Source organism: Pan paniscus, chromosome 5 (genome assembly GCF_029289425.2).
Source record: "Pan paniscus chromosome 5, NHGRI_mPanPan1-v2.0_pri, whole genome shotgun sequence".
In the NCBI taxonomy this organism is placed as follows: domain Eukaryota; kingdom Metazoa; phylum Chordata; class Mammalia; order Primates; family Hominidae; genus Pan; species Pan paniscus.
In genome coordinates, this window is record NC_073254.2 from 95,675,842 (window position 1) to 95,699,407 (window position 23,566).

The 23,566-nt window shown below is 34.8% G+C and overlaps 1 protein-coding gene and 1 pseudogene across 10 annotated transcripts in view; both read left to right on the forward strand.

Moving 5' to 3' along the window:
* Window positions 1-23,566, forward strand: part of SENP6 (SUMO specific peptidase 6) — a 114,868-nt gene that overhangs the window by 26,427 nt on the left and 64,875 nt on the right. For 6 of the 10 annotated variants that reach the window (XR_004672033.3, XM_003805813.7, XM_063605386.1 and 3 more), the window contains 4 exons: window positions 6,006-6,151; window positions 7,129-7,233; window positions 13,065-13,085; window positions 20,190-20,260. Coding sequence is in view for 9 of the 10 variants with exons in the window: in XM_003805813.7 (XP_003805861.1) it covers window positions 6,006-6,151; window positions 7,129-7,233; window positions 13,065-13,085; window positions 20,190-20,260 (343 nt within the window). In the remaining variant the exon portion in view is untranslated. The remainder of the gene's footprint in view (window positions 1-6,005; window positions 6,152-7,128; window positions 7,234-13,064; window positions 13,086-20,189; window positions 20,261-23,566) is intronic. The other 4 variants (XM_055113896.2, XM_034962396.3, XM_003805812.5 and 1 more) reach the window with 2 other exon arrangements.
* LOC112440221 (U6 spliceosomal RNA) lies at window positions 16,460-16,553 on the forward strand (annotated as a pseudogene).

Below are 23,566 nucleotides of genomic sequence, written 5' to 3' on the forward strand. Positions count from 1 at the left end.
TGGGCAACAAAATGAGACTCTACCAGAAATAAAAATAAAAAATAAAAGATGTTTTCTGTCACTAACTTATATAGGGCATTGGTCTTCATGTACACATATGTAGCTTTCAGATTGCTTTTTTTTTGAGACAGTCTTGCTCTGTCACCCAGGCCAGAGGGCAGTGGTGTGATCTCAGCTCACTGCAACCTCCACCTCCTGGGTTCAAGGGATTCTCCTGCCTCAGTCTCCTGAGTGACTGGGATTACAGGCATGGTGCCACCACGCCCGGCTAATTTTTTATATTTTTAGTAGAGACGGGGTTTCACCATGTGAGGCTGGTCTCGAACTCTGACCTCGTGATCTGCCCGCCTTGGCCTCCCAAAGTGCTGAGATTACAGGCGTGAGCCACCATGCCTGGCCTGCTTTCAGATTTCTTATGATTTTTTGTAAAAGTATGTGCTTTATTACATATTTTTTAAATGTAAATATTTATGTTTTAAAGTAAAACCTACAGGACACATTGATTTATTTAGTGAACTGTAAAGATTATTCTGATATGATAGTATCATCTATTTTAAGTATACATGGACCATCTCTTAACAGTTAGAAATTTTATATTGTGCCTTTTCCCTCTTAAATTCATATTTCTTCTGTTCAGTTTTCCCATAGAATCTTAATATGATATACTTTTATGTAATTGAAAATCTTTTTATTATCCTATCACACTTTAATAGAGATATCCTTCACTGAAGATAAACTTCACTGAAGCTTAACATTAAGTAAAACTCCTGCTACTAAAGTTTATTTTTTAAAAGCTGAGTTATCATTATAATTATTAATGAACACTTGATCTAAAAAGTATTATTACAGATATTTATAATTATTAAATTTATTATGTAAAATAATATTGGAAATTTATCTTTTAAAATGGGTGAGGCTGATGGTTTCCCTTTTTATTCATTTAGTTCATCTATTCATTAATCTGTATTACCTGAATGAAACTTTCAGAACAATTTTACTCTTTCTTAAAAATTGACACATAACAATTGTACATATTTATGGAGGGAAATTTCTTTTTAAACTTTTTTGTTAGATACCAGTGCTGAGAAATCCTGGTTACATTCTAAATAGATAAATATGGAAATAGTTTTGCTATAGTATTATCATACAATTCTTTTTTTATTTGAGACAGAATCTCACTCTGTCTACCAGGCTGGAGTGCAGTGGGGCAATCTCTGCTCACTGCAGCCTCTTCCTCCTAGGCTCAAGCGATCCTCCCACCTCAGCCTCCCAAGTAGCTGGGACTACAGGTGCCTGCCACCACGTCTGACTAATTTTTGTATTTTTAGTAGTTTTAGTGGTTTTGCCATGTAGGCCACCAGGCTGGTCTTGGAACTCCTGACCTCAAGTGATCCACCCACCTTGGCCTCCCAAAGTGCTGGAATTACAGGCATAAGCCACTGTGCCTGGCCACAGTTCTTTCCTTTTGAGTTAAATGCCAAAAATGACATAGTAATCAAACATTTAAAAATTAAAAATAATTTGTAATCCAGTCATTAGGTACTGGCCTTCCAGATTTTGGAGAAATATACTAAAAAAGCTTTACCAAGATTTGAATAGCTAGTATACTTGTTACTTTTAGGTTTCTTTGTTTTGTTTTGTTTTAGCCAAATACTCTCAGAAGTAATTGGAAAAACTGAAATCTTGTTAATTTCTATATGCTTTTGCCAATACAGCCTTTTTTTATTTTTTATTTTTATTTTTTGAGACAGAGTCTCCTGGCCCCCAGGCAGGAGTGCAGTGGCGCGATCTTGGCTCACTGCAACCTTCGCCTTCCCAGGTTCAAGCAATTCTCTTGCCTCAGCCTCCTGAGTAGCTGGGACTACAGGCGTACGCCACCATGTCTGGCTAGTTTTTGTGTTTTTAACAGAGACAAGGTTTCACCATGGTGGCCAGGCTGGTCTCGAACTCCAGACCTCAGGTGATCCGCCCACCTTGGCCTCCCAAAGTGCTGGGAGTACAGGTGTGAGCCACCACGCCCAGCCAGATTGAGGATTTAAAAGTTGATTACCATGACTAAAGCTACCATGCTTGATAATCCTTCAGAAGATCTTTGTGTGTCCCAGGGATATATACATAATATCTACTTGGATTTTGAATAGCTTACAGGTAATGTATAGGTCTGTCAAGCTAAAGGAAGTAACTGAGGCAAAATTAATATAGTTAATAAGTTAATAGAGTAAAAATTAATATAGTGAGTTTATGTGAGCCACATTTGAGGACTGCAACCTGGGAGCATAGATTTAGGTTCTCCCACATGTATGCTTTGATTAGCAGCAGTTATGAGTGAGTTTTTTAAGGAAAAAAGAAGAGACTATTCCTAAGTTGTTTACCAAGAATTTACATTAAAATAGCTAACAATAGATATGGATTGGCCATACTTTGTTCTTTGTATCACAAATTCCTGGAACATGAAGATAATGAATGAGGACCACAATGTGCAACTTGTGATAACTTTTTTTTTTTTTTTTTTGAGATGGAGTCTCGCTCTTGCCACCCAGGCTGGAGTGCAGTGGCATGATCTCAGCTCACTGCAACTTCTGCCTCTTGGGTTCAAGCCATTCTCCTGCCTCAGCCTCCTGAGTAGCTGAGATTACAGGCATGCATCACCACACCCGGCAAATTTTTGTATTTTTAGTAGAGACAGGGTTTCACCATGTTGGTCAGGCTGGTCTCAAACTCCTAACCTGAGGTGATCCATCAGCCTCGACCTCCCAAAGTGCTGGGATTACAGGTGTGAGCTGCTCGGCCAACATTTTAAGTAATTTATCTGCTAGTCAGGAAACTACCAGCAAGAAAAAGCACAAAACACCTTTAAATAATTGCCTTTGGGCATGGATCGGGGGCTATGACTGAAGTCCCTTACTTATGTCTCTCTGGGCCTGATAAATTTTGCATATCTCACAGAGCTCAGACTGCTCTGAGCTATTTTTCTTTTCTCAGGTCCATATGGATCATTGGTTTAAACTATTATAGACTGGTTTCTCCATTTGAAAATGAGTGTGGAATTAAGAGAAATCCTTTATTAAATTTAGTTCACAGTGTCTTCATATCTTTCCCCTTCTCTTTCACAGAATCTTCTCTTTGTCTTTGGGCTTCTGCAGTTTCACTGTGCTTCTTTTAAGGGATTTATATCTTTTGTTAGTTAAGAAAACATTTAGTCATTATCTCTGTGGATTTTACCTTTCTACATTATTATTTCTAGACCTCCTAATAGACATAAAACCATCATTTAAAAAAAAAAATCCGTAACCTATATTTTATGTTTAAAAGCAAAAAAGGAAAAAAAATGGCTAATGGAATGAAGAAGTATATCTCTGTACCATATTCTGAATAATTTCTTTAGCTCTATCTTCCAATTTACTTTTATCTTTAACTCTAAGCTGCTATTTAATCCATACATTGGATTTTTTTTTTTTACTTTTAAAAGATTTCAATGACATTTATCATTTATAGAACTGCTGTTGGTTCTCTTTCAAAGTTGTATTTTCGATAGTGTGTCTAATTTTTTACTGTTTTAATTCTTTGTTTTTCAGAATTTAAGTGCTTTTAACATACATATGTCTCTAACTTAATGGTTTCTATTAGGTTCTCTTATTATCTGATATTCTTCGGTGCTAAACTTCCTGAATATCAGTACTTTACTTAAATTACATGATGTGATAATTTTGGGTGGAAGATAACATTGATAATTTTCACATATTTAGTATTCTCAATGAACTATTCATTGATGCAGCAAATACATATTGAGTACAGTGTTCTAAGTGTTGGAGCAAAACAGACTTTTTTTGTTCTTGTGGAACTTAAATTCTAGTAACTTGCTATGCTTATTAGTTACTTAATGATTAATGTTATAAACAGGAGTTGTCACATTAAGGCTCTACCCTGAAGTCTATTGTCTGTTAGCTACAGTGGTTTTTACGTTTTTAAATGCTTGGAAGAAAGAATCAAATGAATTCTATTTCATGACATGTGAGCATAATATAAAACTCAAATCTGTGTCCATAAGTAAAGTTTTCTTGGAAAACAGCCATGCTTATTTATAAATTGTCTATGGCCACTTTTGTGCTACAACAACAGATTTGAATATTTGGACAGAGTTGAGTAGATACAACAGAGACTATATGATCAAGAAAGCCTACAATACTTACTTTTAGCCCTTGGCAGAAAAAGTTTGCTGATCCCTGTATTAGTGTTTATTTTGTATAAATGTATTTCATAGATTGATATCCGGAGGCCCCCTTAAAGACTCCCAGTGAATGACTGAGACCCCAGAGAATAGTGGATATATATCCTCGGATGAAGCATTGATGAAACCATTCCATAAACAAGTGACTGTCACCCACACTTTGATTGTGTTGCCAGGACACAGGCAGATATTTTTTGTTTTTGTTTCTGGGAGCGTGTGGGTTCTTAAACACTCTGGACAGTAATACCTGGCTTTATCATATGCCTGACAGCATTGCTGCATAGTACCAGAGTTAAGCTGTCCTTTCATGTTTTATGCCCTGGTGCATTTTTATGAATTAGTATGTACTTCCCTTGCCTGAGCATTATTTATAATCTCTGAAAAATTTAAGTGATACCATAGCAGAACTTTAGAGACAATCTTAGTAGCTACTAATAGAGGAGTGGTTAAATTAAAATTTTTTTTGGAACGCAGTTGACTGTTAGTAACTGATACCACAGAAAGCAAAACCATCGATAAAGGGGGACTACTATGTAGTATTTTTGGATAAGTCCTATGTTAACCAGTCAGAATAGCAAACTCTAGGCTTGCCAATAACTGTCCACTTTCTAGAATTGTCATGAGATTTATATGAGATGATGTAATTCACATAGTATATGACACTAGCAGTTTTCTGGAAATAGCTACATTTTGTTATTATTAAATGCAGTGTTATTGAACCTTTGTAAACTGATGTTTCTTTGCAAATAATGTTTATAGTTGCAGGTCTGACATCAGTAAGGTCCATGTTTGTAATTGGTTTTCTAGTCATTTGATCTCTTTTCGAACAAATGGATTCATCTATTCACAGTAGTTCTCTTGATGCTGTGCTGGCATTACCTGGAAAACTGTCTTAGGCTGGGGTAGGGCGGTGGATTTAAAGTTTTAGGGACTTCCAGACTGAATATATCATCATGATTTTATTAATGGGAGTACTCTAATCTGTGAGATAATCAGCCATAAAATTTTAAAAACTTATTTACACCTTATTTCCTCCCAGTAATTTGATGTAGATTACCAAATTAGCACAAATAAAATAATGGAAAATCAAAACAATTAGGAGGTGAGTAGATGTGCCAGGATGCTAAAATAATTTATATGTTGTATTTTAATTCAACAGTTGTCTCTGAATTTTCTGGGAACTGAAATTGTGTCCTGTAATTTTATAATTGTATGGTAAAGGAATCTTTACAAATTTATTTTGCTCCTTTTGCCTGTTATATACTGTGATCTCTCTAAAGTGATTGTTATTGATATGTTTATATTATTATTTGCATCTATTGAAGTATAAAGTATCAATTTCTGCCTGTACAGAAACTTTGATACTAAGGCAAAAGTTCTTATACATAAGCACAAGTTGAAATGACAGCTGATTGCCATATTTGGCTGTAGTGTTCTCCAGATAGCAGCAAGGCCTGATAAGCAGGGGAAATGCTTACTTTTTACTCTCTGGAGAAAGCTATCCTAAGATCCTCTACACTAATTGTCTCAAATATCTTTGGAAAGATTCACATGAAAAGAAAGTAATACAATAAACCTCCATGTTCCTACAAATTTGCATTGTCTTTAGGAAAAAAAAAGTAGGCAGTTGAATTATTCTTAAATCCATGCCAATGCTATCCACCATCATTCCCAATAGCTGTATGTTTTTACTACTTTTAAATGGTTTTCAAATAGTTGTTGATAGATTATCACATTATAGCATTTTTGACTCATATTTCTGGATCTTTTTTTACAGTTAAATCGTCGATCTGAAATTGTTGCTAATAGCTCTGGTGAATTCATCTTGAAGACATATGTAAGACGAAACAAGTCTGAAAGTTTTAAAACTTTGAAAGGCAACCCAATTGGACTTAACATGTTGAGCAACAATAAGAAATTGAGGTATAGGCACTTCACCACACATTCCTACAGAAAAGATAAAGGAAGAGTTTGACACCAAAAACTTAGAAGCTAATAGGCCCAACCTGTACCTTTTCTTCTGAATTTGTCAATAGGGCCAAGAGGTAGCATGGTCCCAGTATGTGGATTCTTTGCTTTGAATCTTAGGAGTAGGATTGATTGCAGTGTCTCTTGTTTCTGAATAAAACATTGCAAGAAATACTTTGTTAGGGTATATCATGATTTTGCTTTCATACATTTAGTAGAATCTCAGTCATAATATTTGAAGAAGCACAATAGAGTGGTGTGGTCATGTCTCCTTTAGGAAATACTAATCAGGATTGTCTCAATAGGGGACTTAAAAATTTCTTATTCCTCCTTTTTACAATAGTGAACCACCGTTATTGGTAGGATTGGGTATCAGTAGCAACTCAGAAATAGGGTTGAAAGTCACTTTTATTTCTGCTGTCTCAATTTATACATAGACAAATGAAGTACATAAAAGCTCAGTAACTTTCAAGTCAGTGGCAAAATCAGAAATAGTATTTAGGACTCCTGATTTTTATTTTAGTATTCTGCTTTATTTTTAAAATTTTCTCAACCTCCGCCTCCCGGGTTCAAGTGATTCTCCTGCTTCATCCTCTCGAGTAGCTGGGATTACAGGTGCCCACCACCATGCCCAGCTAATTTTTATATTTGTTATTAGAGACGGGGTTTCAGCATGTTGGCTGGGCTGGTCTCGATCTCCTGACCTCAGGTGATCTGCTATTTTTAAATTTTTCTTTAATTGGACTGGAAACATTTGAAAGACAAATTCAGGAAATGGAAAACTCCCAAAAGACAATTGGGTTTATCCATAAATTTTTTTTTGTTGTTGGTAAAGGTTTTTGTGTGTTTGTTCAGATTTTAAAAGATTTCTTTTATAAATGTGTATATAATTTTTCCGTGTTCAAGTTATTTTTTGTTTCTTGAATCTGCAGTGAAAATACGCAAAATACGTCATTATGTTCTGGAACTGTAGTTCATGGTAGACGTTTTCATCATGCTCATGCACAGATACCAGTAGTAAAAACAGCAGCCCAAAGGTAAGAATTTTAATTGTCTTTGGTTAGTATATACATGGCATCCTCTTCAATAGGTTTTCACTTTTTTTAACCATTTTTTTCCTTTGTGAAACCTTACTGTTTTCACTGTCTGTAGAGAGATATATCTCTGAAATAATTCATGACATGAAATTATATTATTTTATATCTGCTTTTGAGTAATCACATTCTGTAAATAGAGAATTTTTCACTAAGACCTGTTGTATTGCATTATAATCCAGAGAATCTAAGATGATACTGAAACTGATTTACAATATTGACCTTAAAGTGTTTGACTGAGATATCTTCAGTTGGTAGTTTAGCTCTGAAGAGTAAAATTACAGTTAATACCGTACTTTCTTTATAAGGCTTATAAGAGTTCATAGCATCAAAACAAGTCACATTAGTTTTAAATGTTGGAGAAAATGTTATTTTGTAGTTGTAGTTAGATTTAGGAGTTCTCATTGATCTTGAAAGTACTGCTTGACTCGAAATAATGAAAGTAACATTTAGGGAACCATTTTTGGAATGTTACATGACCTTTCAGTTGACTGAAATTCTTAGGCTACAAGAGTTAAATAAATAATCTGTTTATTGCATTACAAACAGTTCCTTATAACTAGTAACATTTTAAGATTTGGCATATATTTTAGATGCTGTTCTTCATTTTTTAAAAATGTAATATCTAGACTGCTCGTCATTTAGAAGACACGTCCTGAACCTTGCTATATTTTTCTGTTTACATAGATGTGCTATCAGATCTTTTACTTAAAAATGTTAAGTAACCTCATACTTTATGATAAACCAACCTTTTGTTTTTGCCTTAAATGTATTATTGTATCAAATAGTGTTCACCTGAGATGCTTGAGAAACTTAAAAGGACAAATTACTGTGCAGACCAAAAATTGGCTTACTCTACTGCAAAGTATACAAGCTCTCTGGCCTACATATGGCAAAAACATGAGAATAAACAATAAAAGGAGAGTAATTAGGGGAGAGAAAAAGAGTAGACACATTCTTATGCCCTGATCATACTAATAGAAACCATTGCTGATAAAGCTGTCTTAATATTCTGATAATGTAGTCTAAGTTTGAAATACTAACTTAAACCTTATAATCAATTTAGGTGATTCATTTACAACCAAAATTATTACATTATTTTTTCTTTTGAAGTTGTCTGTTAGTTTGGAATTACTAGTGACCTATTTTCCATTCCTCATTTCCTCACTGGTAATGTTAAAAAAAAAACCCGTTAATAGTCTGGAAATTGGGTTGCGATTTGTTTTACTCTAGGTCTCAACACCTATAACATTTTGCATGTGTATTATTGCTCATTTACATAAAAGATTAGATTCAGTTGATATGAACTAGTTTATACTGGTAAAATGTTTCTTTAAAAACAACAACCTGAGTTAATTTGTATTTAAGAAATAATCCTAATTGAAAAATTCTTAACGATTAGGGGCAGCAAAGAAAACTGTATAATCAAGTCAGCAGGACAGATTCTACTTACATTTGTCTTTCATTTATTCTGTATAAGAATAAGCATTTCTTATTCCAACTGCAGTATGACTGTCACTAAAAAGATTTTGATGTTCAAAGACAAGTCATTGAGAGTTTTTCGGTTTTCTTCCTTCAAAAACATTGAATGATTTTATGCTACATACCAGGCATAGATGAGGTGCATAAAGATGAATATGATAAAATCCCTACCAGTAAAGCTCAAGTTTGATTGCAGTAGAGATTGATTAGGGTACAGAAAGACAAGTAAACAAATGATTACATGCATGGTTAGGGCAGCAGTAGAGCTATACAAAATACATGTAGTAAAAACTACAGAGAAGGGAACAAGAATTTATAAAGGAAACGTTAAAGGAGTTTTTGAGTTTACCAGGTAGAAGAAGAAACTGCATGCAGTAGGAATCACGTCTTCAAAGGCACAAAGAAGGGCTTTAACTAAGATTGTTGCTTCCAGGGATTTAGCACAATTGTTAGACTTCAGGTGAGGGTAAACACATTGGCTTTTACAGCTTCTCCTAAATTTTCTTATTTTCTGAAGTCTTAATTTTTTTTTTTTTTTAATTATAGAGATAGGGTTTTGCTCTGTTGCCCAGGCTGTAGTGTAGTGTCTCAGTCATAGCTCACTGCAGCCTCAAACTTCTGGTCTCAAGCAATCCTTCCACTTCAGCCTCCTGAGTAACTAGGACTGCAGGCATGCACCACCGCACCAGGCTAACTTTAAAAAAATTTTTTTTGTAGAGACGTGGTCTCACTTTGTTACTTAGGCTGGTCTCCAGCTTCAAGCAGTCCTGCCTCAGCACCATAAAGTGCTGGGATTACAGGCCTGAGCCACTGCACCTGTCTCAAGTCTTATAATAATTTGAAATGAAAACAAAAACCATCCATCTGGTAATTCATACATAGTGTATTCTTGGGGTGAGTGGTATATCTTGTCTTTTAAGTAAATCAGTCCTGCTAAAATCTGAGTAATTCGTAGTTCTTTAGTAATAATATGGGAACGAGTGCTTTACACCTTTTTATCTAAACAGAATGGTGAAGTTTGTTAAAATATCACATTAGATTAGGTAGTCTTTGGGTCATAATTAAGATTCCAATCTATTTTCTTAACTGCTATTCCAAATGTTAATTAAATTCATATTTAAAAGATAGATTGTTTATACACTAATAGTGATAGAGAAGTATGGAAAAAAATGCAGAAATTTTGAAGTCTGTAGTTCATACCATCCCTGCCCCTAACTTCAATCTGACTTGTTGAAACAACACATTTTATGGGTTGATGTTTTGCTTACACTTTCACATTTTTTGACTTTTTATTAAGTATAGATAAAAAGACTTCTAAGAACCTTATAAGAAATTCTTGTAATTCTTATAAGGTTCTTAGAAGTCTTTTTATCATCTTTATCTTTTAAGTATTCCCCCGCAACTTAGGGGGATATGGATGTCTATGAAAGCATATATAATTCATAAATAGGAATATGGGCTCCTAGAGTAAGTAATATTTAATTATTAGTGAAAAGCACCATTTTGAGAGGTTTTTTGTGTTTGTTTGAGACTGAGTCTCGCTCTACTGCCCATGCTGGAGTGCAGTGGCGTGATCTCCACTCACTGCAGCCTCCACCTCCTAGGTTTAAGCAATTCTCAGCCTCCTGAGTGGCTGAAATTACAGGCGTGTGCCACCATGCCCAGCTAATATTTGTGTGTGTGTGTTTTTAGTAGAGATGCGGTGTCACTATGTTGGTCAGGCTGGTCTTGAACTCTTTACCTCAAATAATCCACCCACCTTGGCCTCCCAAAGTGCTGGGATTACAGGCTTGTGCCACCACACCTGTCCCATTTTGAGAGAATTTTTGAAGTTGTAAATGAGGTCATTGATACCAGAATTTATCTATTAGTCTTTTTCCCTTCCTTTTCTTTTGTTTTTTTTTTTTTAATTTTAAGGCCACAGTTATAGTACTAATTGAAGGTAATTTTTCTTTTCTATATTGTATGAAATAGTCCAACAAGAATGTAAGTTGACATTTTTACAAAGTCCTACATTACTAATAATGACTTTTCCCCGGTTTTATGTTTTATTTTAACATGAAAGCAACTCTAGGGCAGGACTTGATAAAAACACATATTGAAGGTACCTGTAAGAATGCCATGACTTGTTAATCGGATACATTATAATGAATGCATTTTTTCTCAAGGATAAGAAAAATGAGCATTGCTGTGTCTTTGTGTGTGTGTGTGTGTGTGTGTGTGTGTGTGTGTGTATATATATATTTTTTTTTTTTTTTTACTGTTTTCCTTTTCCTAACTCCCTTGGCTTATTGGGAAGTATTATACCTAACCCGTTTCTTCTACCTCTGTTTTTCTACCTATTTCCTTTCCTCTGTACAGGTGAGTATAAAAAACAACAGAGGCCGGGCGTGGTTGACTTAGACCTGTAATCCCAACACTTTGGGAGGGCAAAATAGGAGGATAGCCTGAGCCCAGGAGTTCGAGACCAGCCTTACCAACATGGCGAAATCTTGTCTCCATAAAAAATACAAACATTAGCCAGGCATAGTGGTGCACACCTGTAGTCCCAGCTGCTTAAGGTGGGAGAATCACCTGAGCCTAGGGAGATCAAGGCTACATTGAGCTGTGGTTGTGCCACTGCACTCCAGCCTGGGTGACAGAGCCAGACCCTGTCATCTCAAAAACAAAAACAAGAGAGTACTAAACTGTTCTTATTTCTTGGGCACAGCAGTATAGAATTGGAAGTGGCTACATTAGGTATTAATGCCTAACTGTTGGTTTTCATTTTACTTTTTCTGGAAATGCAGCTATATAAGAAATAAATACATAGGATAGGACAGACTAGATTTAAACTTTTATGTTTATATTTTGCTTCACTTCTTTAATAGGGATGTGATTATATTCCCTTGTTTTTCTGTCATTTATCTAACCTTCTATGTGTTTTTTAATAGCAAAGATAAAATTTCAGATATATTAATGTACATTTATAATATTCTTTTCCTTTTGAAATTTTTTTTAAAATTTGTATTTTTTTAATGTGTTCATGTAAAAACAAGTTACTATATTTTTTTTCTTCATTTGCTAGGATTAAATTGGTATTTTAGTTGCATACTCCACATGATAGGAGTATAAGAATTGATATAGGAATTTGGGGATTTTGTAAATTATGCTTTGCTTACAGTTAGTTCCAAATATTTCATTCCTTTTATAATAAGGATAAATAATATTAGACATGAATCTCATTTTATTCTAAATTGAGGGCTTATATAATTTCATTCTCGAGTAATTGATGTTAATAGCTTTTTGGAGTTTTCATGAACTATGGAGAAGGGTGGAACTTTTTTATACATTGGACTTGTGATAAGAAGCCATGATTTTAAATTATAGGCTTTTCCTTGTGTCCCAAATCATATACCATATTTAATCTAAGACTTTTGTGCAAAAATTTCAGCCTTAAAAAATTTTTTTTCTTACTCCAAAGGAAATAATCATACCTGATATTAGGATCAGTCCGGAACCAGTAAAAATTTTATAACTTCTAGGAAATGCTATTGTTTCTTGAAGACTATTTCTGTAACAACAGTAGTCTCCTCCTTATTTGTGGTTTGATTTAACCATTCCCTTATTAGTAGATACTGAAGTTGTTTCTAAATTTGCTATGATATCATTATTGAATTTTTCAGATATTGAGAATTATGTTCAGGTGAGGGAAGTACATACTATTTATAAAAGTACAAAGGAGGTACCATGGCATTAAACATGAAAGGACAAGCTAACTCTTCTGCTATGTAGCAACACTCTCGGGCATATAATAAAACCAGGTGTAGTATACAGAGCAAAAAACCCATGTGCTCACAAAAACATTTGCTCGTTTTCTGGCAATGTAATCAGAAAGTGTGGTTGACACCCATTTTATTTATGAAATGTTTTTACCAATGCTTCATTTTGGTATATTGGATTCGGTACTATCATCAGTTTCAGGCACCCATTGGGGGTCTTGGAAAGGATCCTTAGAGAATAGCAGGGAATATTGTATTCTAACATATCTTCAAGTATTTGATAGTTAAAGCCCTTTTAAGATTTTTTTATATTTTTGTGTATTCATCTTCCTGTTTATTTTGTATATTGACAGAAATCGAAAAACAATTTAGACATGACTCAAAACATACTATATTATATATATATAATGTATTTAAAACAAGTTGATCACAGTATAATTTTGCCTTAATAACTATAGTTACTGCAACTACAGTGATATATCAACAATGAGGTCTTGCCTCTTACATTTTTTTTCTTTTTCATGTTTTAAGCAGTCTGGACCGAAAAGAAAGGTAAGCTTAATATTGAAGAAATTAGAGCATGGATATAGTGGTAAAATATAAAATTATTTATATGTTTTGAAAAATATTGGTTGAATTAGAGTTTATAATTAAAGCTTTTTTTAATTTTAAATTTTTAGTTGACATGTAGTAATTGTACATATTTATGGGATACAGAGTAATATATCAATACAGGTATACAATGTGTATGATCAGATCAGGGTAATTAGTATATCCATCACCTCAAACATTTTTTGTTGCTTTGTGTTGTCAGCATTCAAAGTCCCTTTTTCTGGCTTTTTGAAAACATAAAATAAATTATAGTTAACCATATTCACCCTATAGTGCCACAGAAAGTGAGAACTCATTCTTCCTGTCTAGCTGTAATTTTGTATTTGTGAACCCACCTCCCTCCATCCTCTCCTCCCCGACCCTTCCCAGCCTACAGTATCCACAGTTCTACTCTCTATAATAAAAGGAAACTTGTTGACAGTACAACATGGTATTTGGCTTATATAGGTGGTATTTGAGGCTCATTCTGAATGTACATTTTTCTATAATGGTTATATATATTTATGCTAATAAGTGACTCCTTTCTTTTAAAATAGAATATTTCAGTGCTTTAGTAGTAAAATTGCTTTCAGTTACATCATCAAAATCTTTGTCATTATATTTTAGTGATAATACCCTTGTTTTTATGCTTTAATAGACTGGGGGAGGGAGAGGGAAATGTATTAAACACCTTAAGCTTAGAGTTAAAACTTTAAACATCAAGTGTATTCTCTTCTCACTGAAAGGTTTGTAAGAGAATTTTGTGATCAGTATTCTATCATTATTTGTTCTCTTTGTAAGAACACTGGCAGACACATGTTGTTCTTTTAGAGGATATTTGAATGGTATAAATGGCATGGAAAAGTTTTTAAGAAAACACACACATTTCTTTGAACATTTCAAAGTAAAATGATCATAATTGTTCTAAAGTGGGTATCCATAAGAGTAGCTTCTCTGGACTGGGCAAGGTGGCTCACGCCTATAATATTAGTACTTTGGGAGGGCAAAGCGGGAGTATCTCTTGAGCCCAGGAGTTCCAGACTAGCCTGGGCAACATAGGAAGGCCCTGTCTCTACAAAAAAATAAAATAATTGGCCTGGAGTAGGTAGTAAGACAGTAAACAAACCGGAAAGTCCAGCTATTTTTAATTTCCAACCAAACTGTTGAATCAATTAAAAAAATAAACGAGTCTATAGTGCCTTTCAAATGCCTGAATTTTGACATTTGTACATCAGCTGATGGATTAATATTTTGAATTGCTGTGTGATGGCTCTGCATGGGCATGGTGGCCAGTGCTTCAGTTTTGACAGCATTACCATCCTTGGTGATGACATGGACAGCAATGTTTCTACAGTTGTTTGAAATGGTAAATATATTTTTGATTACCTGCTGCCTTTTAGGCATACGCTTTTATTCTTTCCAAGTATTTATCGAACCTGCTGTTACAGGCATAAGGATACAGTGATGAACAAAGCAGACAAGATCCCCGCAGTCCGGTAGTTTACATTCTTATGGGACAAAGACTAATACTGAACAAGTAAAACATGAAATAATAATTTCCATGTAGAGAAGTGTAATGGGTTGATGTGATAGACTGACAGTATGATTTCTTTAAATTGCATATTCAGGGAAACTCTTTACTATGAAGCTAACATTTAACTAAAGACTAAATGGGGAATTGGCAGTGCCACGATCATAAGAATGGCTTTTCCAGATAGGGAAGAGGTTGTGCTAAGTTACTAATCCAGGAATGAGTTTGGCATGTCAAAGAACAGAAAAAAGGGGCCACTAAGGCTGGAGCTTAGAGAGGAAAGGAGACAATGTTATGAGACGGGTTTGGAGAGACTGGCTGGGACCTAGGTCATAAAAGGTTTTTGTAAGGTGATCTGAAGCATTTGGATTTTATATTAGTGCGATAGAAGCTTTCAGAGCATTTGAGATAGGGAAGTATTGTTACCTGATAAATATTTGAGATTTTTAAACACAGTCTTTTGCATGTGATTTGTAATTTGGCATAAATAGAAGTTTAAATCAGTGGCAATCAGTTAAGGCTGGGCAAGTTCCTCTCTAAATGGAGGTGTGTTACAAAGGAAAATCAGTAATAGTCTGTAAGTACTCAAAACTATCTCAGCAAGGTCTAGGAGTTGGGGAGGTAGAAAGACAGAGGTAAAACCAATCTTTTTGGTGGGGGAGGTGGGGATTGGAAGGGTTAAGGTGGAAAAATAAAAAGATTTTGAAGGTCTCATCCCATTAGGGATATAATATAATTTGCTTGAGGAAATCATTTGAATCTTGGTAACTGTAATAAGCATTGAGAGGGAAGGTAACTATATTCATTTGTTAAATTCAGTAAGGAAGCAAAAGAGTATGTTGTGCAAACAGTGTTGTATAAAAATAGGAGAAAAGAGGAAACAAAATGAAATAATAAACATAAATAGAAATATAAAAAGTAATAGAGTAAAATGAAAAGAAAACAAGTCCTATCAGTAGTTATAATAACTGTAGTCAGTATATTTAACAAAAGACATGCTGATTTGATTAAACCCAGCTATACTACATTGTTTACAAGCATCATACTAAAATAACAGTGTGAAAGTAAGTTTAAAGCCACAAGAGATGCAAACAAAAAGAAAGCATGAGTGGAATTTTAATTACAAGGGAGATGGAGTTAAGGATTAAAAGCAGTAGACAGGATAAAGGAGCACATTTTGTAATAGGCACAGTTTATGGGAACATAACAAATAAATGTAAAGCCTCCCTTAAAATAGTTAAAATTCAAGAAATTCAACATGGTAAAACCCCGCCTCTATTAAAAATACAAAAATTAGCCGGGTGTGATGGCATGCGCCTGTAATCCCAGCTACTCGGGAGGTTGAGACATGAGAATTGCTTGAACCTGGGAGGCAAAGGTTGCAGTAAGCCAAGATAGTGCCACTGCACTCCAGCCTGGGTGACAGCAAGGCGCCATCTCAAAAAAATGAAAACAATAGAATACAATTGTGGGAGACTTTAATACATCTTGAAAATTAAACTGGTTTATCAGTTAAATAGGAATAATGAATTTTAACTGTAAAATAAATAAGACTTGATTCATTTTCATAGAAATTTATGTATTTGGCCATCTTTTATAATAATGGAAAAATTAATAAAAAGAGCTATCATTAAAGCAAGGCAAACAACAATAACAAAAAGAGAAATGGTGTCCAGATCCTGGTTTCTAAATACCACTCTCCACTAAAAGGAATTTGGAGAAATGGCTGATTCTGGGGTTGTGATAGGTAAGACACAGAATGAGTATGGTATCAGAAACCTAGAAAATGTTAAAAAAATTAAGAGTGCCCACTTCAAAAGCACCTGTACTAAAATTGGAACAATAGAGAGATGATTAGCATGGATGACACACGAATTAGTAAAGCATTTCATATTCTTGTAAACTGTGTATGTTTTATCACTGTAAAAAAGAAAAAAAAAAACACCAAAAGGATGTAGTTACATCAAAGGGAAACGGGAGCCAACTAAAAGGGCTCCCAAATGCCCAAACTGGTAACAATTGGATTATAACTTAGACCGAGGGACACTCTATGAAATACCTGACGAGTTCTCTTCTAAATACTGAAAAACACAGGAGACTAAGGAGACATGATGACTTAATGCATTGTATCCTAGATTGGATCCTGGAACAAAAATGGGGTATTAGTAAATAGCTGGTAAATTTCTTTCTTTCTTTTTTTTTTTTTTTGTTTTCTTTTTCTTTGAGACAGTCTGGCTCTGTCGCCTAGGCTAGAGGGCAATGGTGCAACCTTGGCTCACTGCAACCTCTGCCTCTCAGGTTCAAGCAATTCTTGTGCCTCAGCCTCCTGAGTAGCTGGGATTACAGGCATGCACCACCATGCCTGGCTGATTTTTGTATTTTTAGTAGAGACAGTGTTTCACCATGTTGGCGAGTCTGGCCTTGAACTCGTGGCCTCAAGTGATCTGCCGGATTTTCGTATTTTTAGTAGAGATGGTGTTTTACCATGTTGGCCAGTCTGGCTGCGAACTCCTGGCCTCAAGTGATCTGACGGCCTTGGCCTCCCAAAGTGTTGGGATTACAGGCATGAGCCACCTTGCCCAGCCGGTAAATTTCTAAGGCTAGAATTTAGTTCGTAATAGTGTACCAGTGTTGGTTTCTTTTTTAACGTGTGATGGCAATATTAAGGTGTTGACATTAGGGTAAGAGATATAAGGGTATTCTGAATTGTCTTCGTAACTTTTCTGCAAATCTAAAATTATTTCAAACTTAGTTTACTACAAAAAATAGACTTTCACCACTGAGGCTTATCGAACTTTTAATGAACAGAGCATTCTGATGTTATTTAAACAATTCAGGATAGAGAAATAAATGCTCTCTAGTTCATTTTAAACAGCTTGTAAAAATCTTGGGTTTATGAAATGGGACCTCTGAAGCTACACAAACGCAAACCCTAAGAAGCAAAAATGCTACCCACCTACACAGGAAGACAGCAGATGACAGTAGAGCTTCTCTGCCTCTGGTTGGTTAGGGGTAGAAAAGAAATAGCCACTTTGAGATTAAATCCTAGGCTTGATTTTCAACGAGTTTGGAATTTGAAATTTATACCTGCAAGAGTAATGGAATCCTCAAATTAAGAAATTAATGTAAATGCTGGCCAGGTGTGGTGGTTTATGCCTGTAATCTCAGCACTTTGGGAGGCCGAGGCAGGCAGATCACTTGAGGCCAGGAGTTCGAGGCCAGCCTGGCTGACATGGTGAAACACCATCTCTACTAAAAATACAAAAATTAGCACAGCATGGTGGCGCACACGTGTAATCCCAGCTACTCAGGAAGCTGAGGCACGGGAATCACTTGAACCCGGGAGGCAGAGGTTGCAGTGAGCCAAGATTGCGCACGCTACTGTTCTCCAGCCTGGTGACAGAGCCAGACTCTGTCTCAAAGAAAGAAAGAAATTAATGTAAATTTTCATTTTAGATCATCTAGCAAAAAGGTTTTAAAACTGAATTTTGGAGAAAATAATATATGGCTAGGTAGTTTATCAAACATTTTTATCTTGAAATGTTTATATTCTTGTATTTAAGATACTCTGTTTCTTTATTATAATTTTTAAAAAACAGAACTTTAATTTGCCCTGCTTTTATAGGAAAAAATATAGCAAATATTGAAAACAGTGGCCATAAATTCTGGAAATACAGGGAAGTATACACATTAGTTTAATGTTATAATACTTGGTAAGATTGTAGCTATCATATGATGTATTCAGCATGTTGTCCCTCATTAGCAAAGATGGCTCAGTACACAAGTTCAAATTGCAAGAGCACTGCATTAATATAACAGTTTCATCAATCTCTATACATGCATGTATGATTTACTGTCTCAGATGATTTATGTCAATTGTTTTTACTAAATCTAGGTAAACCTGGATTTGGAAATAAGACTATATTATATTCTCTTTAGTGTGAAAGTGTATGGAATTTGAAAATATGCATTTTATTTTAATCCCAAGTTAGGAACTAAAAACCTACCTTCTTTCTTATAAGACTGTTACTACTACATCTCAGGCAAATTCTCATTTTCATAATGCATATCTTCACAAATTTCAAATTTTTCAGTGTGGAAATTGCCCAGTTGTACCAGATGTTGCTCTGCTTGATATTGGTGCAATTTGCTGGGATTCAGATTCTGGCATTGCTATTTAATAATTGTGTGACCATGGACAAGTTGATTAACCTCATTGCATTTCAATTTTTTCATGTATAAAGTATTAATATGTTATTTAAGTTTATTGTGAGGATTAAAGGAATTAATAAATACAAAGCACACATGGCACATGATGCTATTTTCTGACTGCTATTATAAGTACACTACTGTCAGCCGGGCGCGGTGGCTCACGCCTGTAATCCCAGCACTTTGGGAGGCTGAGACAGGCGGATCACGAGGTCAGGAGATCAAGACCATCCTGGCTAACACAGTGAAAGCCCATCTCTACTAAAAATACAAAAAATTAGCTGGGCGTGGTGGTGGGCGCCTGTAGTCCTAGCTACTCGGGAGGCTGAGGCAGGAGAATGGCGTGAACCTGGGAGGCGGAGCTTGCAGTGAGCCGAGGTCATGCCACTGCACTCCAGCCTGGGCAACAGAGCGAGACTCCGTCTCAAAAAAAAAAAAAAAAAGTAAGTACACTACTATCTCCACCCATATTACTTTTTCTTTTGTTATTTTCATATTTTGTTTTCAGTTCAAGTGCCTTGACTTTTTGTAATATAAGAATTTGAAATTCTTGCAAGAAAATTTCTTTGGAACTTTTGTTTGAGTAAAATGATTTTAATGAAATGAAAGCTATGATTTACATTACTAGATCACCAGTGTGAATAGAATTACAAATAAATAGCCTCTTTTATTTTTATGTGGTTTATTTAGAGTAGGAAAGTAGCTATTGTAGCGCCCTGGTCTGTTGCACTTTTTGCAGTTCCCCTTCTATGATGCGCTTTTATCCTACAATTAGCTATAAGGTTTTTGCTTTTTTTCCCACCAAATTTTGCTTTTTTCCCCCAAAATTAGTGTTGTGTTTAAATAGATACAGTATTTGGATGTAGTATTTAGATATAGTACTTAGTTACTAAGGATTATGTTTAAAATCCTTGATATTGTATGTATTTGAAGTTTAAGAGAGGAATTTAATACTTTACAACAAACATACTTTATAGCCCCTGACATAATGTAATCATACTACAAGACTAAATACTTGTTCCACGATTGCTGATCTTGTACGTAACGTTTTTTGTTCTGATTTTGGAATTGTCCTCAAGACAATCTCATTCAACATTTATTCCTTTATTTATTAATTTGTTTTTAAACAACTAAAAAATACAGTAAAATTTTACAAATTGAGTTTCATTTATTGGTATAGTTTTGTTATTTTATAGTATCACTTTTTATATGGCAAAGAAGCTATGATTTGCTTTTAATAGGCTTATTGTAAGTATGCCATTAACTTTTTCATTTTGAAAACTGTATTTCCTGTTAGAATAAAACTACATAAATTTCTTTTTTAGGAAAGAATACCCACCTCATGTCCAAAAAGTTGAAATTAATCCTGTAAGGTTAAGTCGGCTCCAAGGTGTTGGTAAGTGTGCAGTTTTGTTACACCTGTGAAGGATTTCAAATTGCTGTATGAAAAGTACAATGGAGATACGATGCTGGCTTTAGAATATTCCCAGGTATGATAGATATATATGTAGAAAACCATTTTTTTGTAACTGATTTGAGAATTTCTTTAATGGTAACCTGATACCTGGAACAGTTGCACAGTTAGGTGATTACAGTTTGAAATCTTTTGATTATTTTAGCATTTTTGCTATGTTACAAATTTCCAAATAGTGTAACTGTAGTTGAGCTATAGCTTTGAAATTGAGTTTTATTGAACTATGTTATAATGTTGTATTATGTAATTGTGTTTCCACTTACTGGTTTTGCTTCTAAAATTTAGAATACATTAGGGAAACACTCAATTAAAAAGAGACCACACCTGCTAAAACTGTGTTAATAGTAGATACTGGAAAATCATTGTAAGTATTTATATTCATATTGAAATATTTTTCAATATACTGGTTATTAATCCAAAAAATAAAATAAGGGCAAATAACATTTATAAAAAATATATCATCATAAAATCAGTTTTCATTATCTGGAATAATGATTCTTAACGTGTGTCCATCTTGTTTTTGTGAGGCCTTTGTTTAAATAGCTCTGATGGCTCTTACTTCCAAAATAGAATAATTTTTAAAAGCTAGGTTTTTCTGATAGCTTAGAATGTGCTTTTAAAAAACACCCACATTTTTTTTTCTACTTTGGGTGAAAATCTTTTGTGCATGTATTGAACATTTCTCTATTTCATAAAGAGAATATTCCAAACATTTCATCCTTTCTTAATAATGGACAGTCTTTATAGATGTGAATTATTATACTTTACATACTAAGCATAGTTAAGCTTACTAAGTTTATTAAGTTTAGTAATAGTGACTACTCTCTTCAGCATTTATTCTGTTATACCTTAAATGTTTATTGAGCTCTTACTCTGCTATATGCTGAGTCCAGTGCTTTGCATTCATTATTTACTTTTATCCTAGCTTTCTGTTGAAGATCCCTATAAGCTAAAAAACTTCCTCAAGGACATAGGGCTAGTAAATGACAGAGCTGGTATTGGAACCCATGTCTGTTTGATGCCAAATCCCACTCTTAAACACTGTACATTACTATATTCTTGCTCTGTCACAAAGAAGGTTACTGCTAATCCTCAGAACTGTACAAAAGGTATTATTTTTATTTTAACAAATGCATTTCTGGCCTGGTATGGTGGCTCACGCCTATAATCCCAGCACTTTACGATGTCGATGCAGGCAATCACCTGAGGTCAGGAGTTCGAGACCAGCCTGGCCAACATGGCAAAACCCCATCGCTACTGGAAAAAAAAAATACAAAAATTAGCTGGGCATGATGGCACATACCTATAATCCCAGCTACTCGGAAGGCTGAGACACAAGAATCGCTTGAACCCAGGAGGCAGAGGTTGCAGTGAGCCGAGATCGCATCACTACGCTCCAGCCTGGGTGGCAGAGTGAGACTCAGTCTCAAAAGTGAAAAAAAAAGCATTTCAAAGATGTTAAGTGATTTGGCCCACTAATAATGGTTTTAGATGCCTATCAGCCAGGCTTGTTACCAATAATTTTTAAAGTTTATTCAACAGCATTCATTAAGTAAATAAGCATATTCAAGTTAAAAGAAAAAAGAGCATGCTTATTTACTGTTCTTTTAACTTGGGTTTTGTTTGTTTGTTTGTTGTTGTTGTTTTTTGAGATGGAGTCTCACTCTGTAGCCCAGGCTGGAAGGCAGTGGTGTGATCTCAGCTCACTGCAACCTCCGCCTCCCGGGTTCAAATAATTCTCTGCCTCAGCCTCCCAAGTAGCTGGGATTACAGGCGCCTGCCACCAAGCCCAGCTAATTTTTGTATTCTTAATAGAGACGAAGTTTCACCATGTTGGCCAGACTGGTCTCAAACTCCTGACCTCGTGATCCACCCACCTCGGCCTCCCAAAGTGCTGGGATTACACGCGTCAGCCACCGCGCCTGGCCCTTAACCTATTATTTTGAAATAATTTTAGACTTAGAGAAAATTTGCAAATTTAATACAGAGACATACGTTTATTTTTTCACACAGCTTCCCTTAATGTTAGTATTTTATAATCCTCGTACACTTAGCAAAACTAAGAAATTGGTATAAGATTCTTAACTAAGCTGTAGAACTTATTTAGATTTCACTAGCTTTTCACTAATACCCTTTTTCTGTTCCACGATTCATTCTATGATCCCACATAGCATTTGTCATGTTCTCTTAGTTTCCTTAACGATTTTGAAGACTAGTCAGTTGCTTTGTATAATGCCTCTCAATTTGGTGATGATGATGTCTTAGGATTAGATTAAGGCTATGCATTTGGGGCAAGACTTCCACAGAAATGATGTTGTGGCATTCTCAGTGCATCATTTTAGGGGTTACATGATGTTGAATATGTCTTAGGATTGGTAATGTTAACCATGATCATTTGGTTAAGATACTCTCTGCTGGGTTTTTTCACTGTAAAATTACCATTTTTCCCTTGGTGCTTAATAAAGATTTTAGAAGAGATATACTCTGAAACTGTGCAAATACCCTGTTTCTCTTCAAACTTTCACCCACTGATTTTAGCATCCATTGGTGGGTCTTGCTGGCATCAGTTACTGCTTAATGTTTGTCTAATGCTGATTTTCTGTTTTCTTCATTTCTTTTACATTTATTGATTGGAAATCGTCTGTAGGGAAGATCTGTACCTTCCTGATATATTTATTGATGATTATTAATTATTTATAGCTGTGGACTCATTATTAATAAATGAGGGTTTTATGACTAATACTTGTAAACCTTAGGAGAGGAATGTTGATGTATTTAACTTGTAAACTTTGTTTTCAGCTTCTTTTGTGTTAGGTACGTACATGTATGCTTGGGTGTAGGATAAATAGCAATGCTATAATAATACTGTATATATTATATGAAGATTGCATTTTATTTCAAGATTTCCTTTGGAGATAACTTTTAAAACATTGAGATTTCAAACCACAGGATCACTAATTACTTGCATAACACTTAGCATAATTTTCTCCTAAACGATATCATGGTCTTTCTATAGTTAACACTCAAGGTGATTTTCTTTATTGTTCTCTTTGCCTTCTTTATTTTGAATTTGAGGTACTTAGTATGATTTTTTTATAAGTTATAGCCACATATCAGTACTTACCAGCATGATAAGCAGTTCTTTACTATAAAATTAAAGTTTGTAAACCATTAAGTGTAATTTTTGGTCAGACCACATGTCCTGTTGCTTTTTTATTTAGTTGCTTT